At 56.9% G+C, this 4,649-nt stretch overlaps 1 protein-coding gene across 1 annotated transcript in view; it reads left to right on the forward strand.

Annotated features, from left to right (window-relative positions):
* Positions 1-268: 268 nt before the first annotated feature.
* The window catches only part of C3 (complement C3), a 39,093-nt gene continuing 34,712 nt past the window's right edge, over positions 269-4,649 (forward strand). The window contains exons 1-8 of the mRNA XM_004378411.2: positions 269-345; positions 1,471-1,663; positions 2,102-2,264; positions 2,357-2,427; positions 3,836-3,930; positions 4,043-4,125; positions 4,211-4,301; positions 4,438-4,540. Of these exons, the coding sequence (XP_004378468.1) occupies positions 272-345; positions 1,471-1,663; positions 2,102-2,264; positions 2,357-2,427; positions 3,836-3,930; positions 4,043-4,125; positions 4,211-4,301; positions 4,438-4,540 (873 nt within the window). The 5' untranslated portion in view covers positions 269-271. The remainder of the gene's footprint in view (positions 346-1,470; positions 1,664-2,101; positions 2,265-2,356; positions 2,428-3,835; positions 3,931-4,042; positions 4,126-4,210; positions 4,302-4,437; positions 4,541-4,649) is intronic.

Raw genomic sequence — 4,649 nt, forward strand, 5'->3', positions numbered from 1 at the left:
AGGTGGCCCTGACCCTGAGGGATGCCAGGGCAGAGGGCAGGTGTTTTCATGATGGAGGAGGCTACGCTCCGGGGTTACTCACCCCAGGACTTGCTGGCCCCTGGGATTGAAAGTCTTAGGAAATGGTATTGAGAAATTTGGGGCAGCCCCAGGGAGGGAGAGGAGGGTGGGGAGGAGGCGGGCTACAGATAAGAGGTGGCTTCCAGCTGCCCCTTCTCACTCCTCCCTGTCCTCTCCCTCCATTCCTCTGCCCCTCCACTGTCCCTGCACCATGGGACCTGCTTCGGGCCCCAGCCTGCTGCTGCTGCTGCTGACCAGCCTCCCCCTGGCCCTGGGGGACCCCATGTGAGTCATCACAACCCCCCATCAAGGCTGCTTCTGGGATGGGAGTGGGCATTTGTGCGCACAGGTCCCTGCAGAATCCAGGGTGTACTGGGGTGTTTGGAGAGTCGGGTTAGGAGCTGCTGTAAATTTGGGCTGCCTGTTGTTTTGGCTGTTTATGGGGTGTGTGTTTGTGGAATGCTCTGCTTGGGGTTTGGATGTTTATAGTATCAGGGATCTCTAGGTGTAGGAGTTATGGGCTTTGAGTATATGTGGGGTTTAGGTGATTATGTGGTTGGGATGATTTGAGGTTTGTAGGTTTGGACCTTACAGGATTTAGAGTTTGTGCTTTGGGGGTTTATGGGTTTCCGTGTTTGCAGGTTTCAGGGTTCGGTGGTATGGGTTCATGATGCCTTTGGGTTTATGTGTGGATTTGGATATTTATAGAATTGGGGTGTTAGAGGTTTAGGTTTGGGGTGCTCTAGGACTTGGAGTTTAGAGGTTTGGGTGGGTTTACAGTTACGTGGGTTTGGTTGTCTGTAGCTTGGTGTGTCTGAGGATTTAAGCGTTTATATCTGGGGGTGTTTAGAGATTTAGGGAAGCCCCTAGGTGGTGCAAATGGTTAACAGGCTCGGCTGCTAACTGAGAGGTTGGAAGTTCAAGACCACCCAGAGGCACCTCAGACGAAAGCCCTGGTGATCTACTTCTGAAAAACCAGCCATTAAAAACCCTGTGGAGCACAGTTCTATTCCAACACACATGGTCTCCATGAGTAAGAGTCGACACCACGGCATAGAGATTTAGGGGTTTAGAGCTTTGGGTGTTTGTGAGTTTGGAAGTCTAGAGGCTTTGGGGAGTTTCTGGTTCTGGTTTGGGATTCTGGGGTTGGTCGAGTCCACAGCCCCTGGCCTGTTGGCCCGTCTAGGTTTCACAGGTCTGGGTGGGGTGAGGAAGGGGGTCAAGGTGGCTGCCCTCCCTGCTCCTGTGGGGGAGGTTGCGACTGCTCCCAGAGAGCAACGCGGATCTAGATGTAGCCTTGGCAGCGCCCCAGGGCGCTCATTGGATGCTCTCCAGGGACCAGCAGCTGGGGCAGAGTGTCTGGGGTCAGAGGCTGGGATGACAGCACCGCCCCCACGCCTCCTCCGGCAGGTACTCCATGATCACCCCCAACGTCCTGAGGCTGGAAAATGAGGAGACTGTGGTGCTGGAGGCCCACGATGTGCAAGAGGACATTCGCGTTACCGTCAGCGTCCACGACTTCCCTGGCAAGAAGCAAGTGCTGTTCAGCGAGGACACCCAGCTGACTGCCGCTAACAGCCACCTAAGCGCCCTCCCCATTAAGGTGGAGACAGACTGTCGCTGGCACCCACAGCCCTTCCGCGAGCACTCCTCTTCCCCAAGCCCTACCGTCTCTGAGCCCCTCCCCCTCTCTGAGTCCCCGCCCAACTCTGAGCTCCTCCCCCTCTGAGTCCCTGCCCATCTCTGAACCCCTCCCCCTCTTGAGCCCCTCCCATCTCTGAGCCCCTCCCCCTCTCTGAGTCCCCGCCCAACTCTGAGCTCCTCCCCCTCTGAGTCCCTGCCCATCTCTGAACCCCTCCCCCTCTTGAGCCCCTCCCATCTCTGAGCCCCTCCCCCTCTCTGAGTCCCCGCCCGCCCGTCTCTGAACTCCTCCCCCTCTCGATTCTCCTCACCTCCCTGGGTCCCCTGTCTTCTCGGAGCGCATGGACCATGGGTACGGGCTCTGAAGCTGACCCCTAACGAGTCCTCCCCCTGTTCCTAGATCCCAGCCAACAAGGATCTAAGGTCCGACAGGAAGAATAAGTTCGTGGTCGTCCAGGCGGCCTTCAGGGACGTCGTGGTGGAGAACGTGGTGCTTGTCAGCCTGCAGAGTGGCTACCTCTTCATCCAGACCGACAAGACCATCTACACCCCGGGCACCACAGGTGAGGGGGGGCTTGGCTGGGTGTGGCGGCGGCGGGGGTGTGCGGAGGGGCGGGACCTCACAGGGACTCCTTTCTCTACCCACCCCCCGCAGTCCTCTACCGCATCTACTCTGTGAACCACGAACTGCTGCCTGTGGGCCGGACGGTGGTCACCACCATCGAGGTATCAGCCAGCCGGGGCTCCGAGACTTGGGGGCCAGAGACTCTGGGAGAGATAAAGAGATGGAGACAGGCAGAGGAAGAGACACCGGTGTGGAACGGTGCTTATGGATTCTGTGTGATTCTGGGCAGGTTACTTCACCTTCCTGAGCCTCAGTTTCCACATCTTGAAGATGGGACAATGACAGATAATTCTATATAGTCTGTTCCCCCCGCAGCAGCCAGAGGGCGTCCGTGAGCACCTGAGTCAGGGCCTGCCCCTCCTCTGCTCACAGCCCTCCTGGGCTCCCACCTCCCTCCAGTAAAAGCGCAAGTCCTCCCCGCAGCCCACAGGGCCCTGCACGACTTGCCCCGTCCCCTCCCTGCCCTCCCCTCCTCCTCTCTCCCCCTCACCCACCCCTCCAGCCAGACCAGGAAAGCAGGAACGGAAGAAGGGAGGAGCTGTTTCCTCCTCACGACATTTAGAGATCATGCAAGGGTCAGAGGGATCAAGCAAGTAATATATTTGAAGGTCCCTGGGTGGTGCAAACGGCTTGCATTCCGCTAGTAACCTAAAGGAGACCTGGTGGCGTAGTGGTTAAGAGCTCAGCTGCTAACTATAAACGGTCGGCGGTTCAAATCTACCAGCCGCTCCTTGGAAACTCTATGGGGCAGTTCTATTCTGTCCTACAGGGTCACTATGAGTTGGAACCGATTTGAAGACACTTAATAACAAGAACAACTAACCTAAAGGTCGGCAGTTCGAACCCATCCAGCTGCACCACGGAAAAAAGTTCTGGTGATCTGGTTCCATAAAGATTGCAGACAAGAAAACCCTACAGAGCAGTTCTACTTTGTAACGAATGGGGTTGCCATGAGTTGGAATCAATTCCATGGCAATGGGTTTAGGGGTCTGTAGGAAACACAGAGCATACACCCCCTCTAAGACACAGCCGATGGTCAATTCCAATCAAGTGTCACCTTGTAGGAACACTCATTATCCACAGAACTTCCCAGTTTCCCAGAGAAGCCAGAGCACCAGATTTTTAAGTGATGTCTCCTGATCTTTAACCATTTGCTACTAATGAACCAATGTGTGTATCAGATTGAACCACACAGAGAATAAATGACAGTTATTATCCAGTCACTGATAATAATGAGCTTATGTTTATATTAACTATGTCCCAAGACAACGAGGCAGGTGCTATTATTATCTCCATTTTATGGATATGTAAATTCAGCTCGGAGAGGTTAAGGAATTTGCCCAAGGTCACACAGCTTGCGAGGGGAAGAGTGAGAATTTGAACGCAGGTTCACGCTCTTAAACGCTGCCCATGTAGACGTGGTGCAGAGAGGGCATCCAGACACAGAGGGGTGGGGGGAGCCGAGGGGCTGAGCCTGGCCTCTGACACCCTTCACGCGTCTGCCCGCAGACCCCCGATGGCGTTCCCATCAAGAGAGACTCCTTGTCTTCTCACAACCAGTTTGGTATCTTGTCCTTGTCTTGGAACATCCCAGAGCTGGTCAAGTATGTCAGGCCCTTCGGTAGGAGGGTTGGGGCCCCCCTATTCCCGGAGCGGGAGTGGAGGGTTGCGAGGCTGGGCCAGGCCACTCACTCGGCCCTCCTCGCCTCCCCCCAGCATGGGGCAGTGGAAGATCCGAGCCCACTACGAAGATTCCCCGCAGCAGCTCTTCTCCGCGGAGTTTGAGGTGAAGGAGTATGGTAAGAGGGAGAGAGAGCCGGATGCGGGCCCCCACCCCGTAACGCCGGCCCCCGCTCGCCACACCAACGTCCTCTCTCCCCCCAGTGCTGCCTAGCTTTGAGGTCCAAGTGGAGCCGACAGAGAAGTTCTACTACATCTATGATCCCAGGGGCCTGGAGGTCACCATCACGGCCAGGTGAGGGGAGGGGGGAGGGGCCGGGGAGCGGGCGGGGGCAAGGCCAGGCTGGGGGTTCTGAGTCCTCGGCCCCAGCGAGCGGACGTGGGGCTAGACTGGCTTTCCAGAAGTGGGGCACTGAGACCTCCCTTCACAGGTTCTTATACGGGAAGAACGTGGATGGGATGGCCTTCGTGATCTTCGGTGTGCAGGACGGCGACCAGAGGATTTCGCTGACCCAGTCCCTCAGCCGCGTCGTGGTACCGAGCAGAGGCCCCTCTGAGCCCCTCCTCTTCTGAGCCCCTCCCTCTCTGAGCCCCTCCCCTTCTGAGCCCCGCCTCCTCTGAGGCCCTCCCCCTCTGAGCCCCT

Source organism: Trichechus manatus, unplaced genomic scaffold (genome assembly GCF_000243295.1).
Source record: "Trichechus manatus latirostris isolate Lorelei unplaced genomic scaffold, TriManLat1.0 scaffold00057, whole genome shotgun sequence".
NCBI classification, from domain to species: Eukaryota; Metazoa; Chordata; class Mammalia; order Sirenia; family Trichechidae; genus Trichechus; species Trichechus manatus.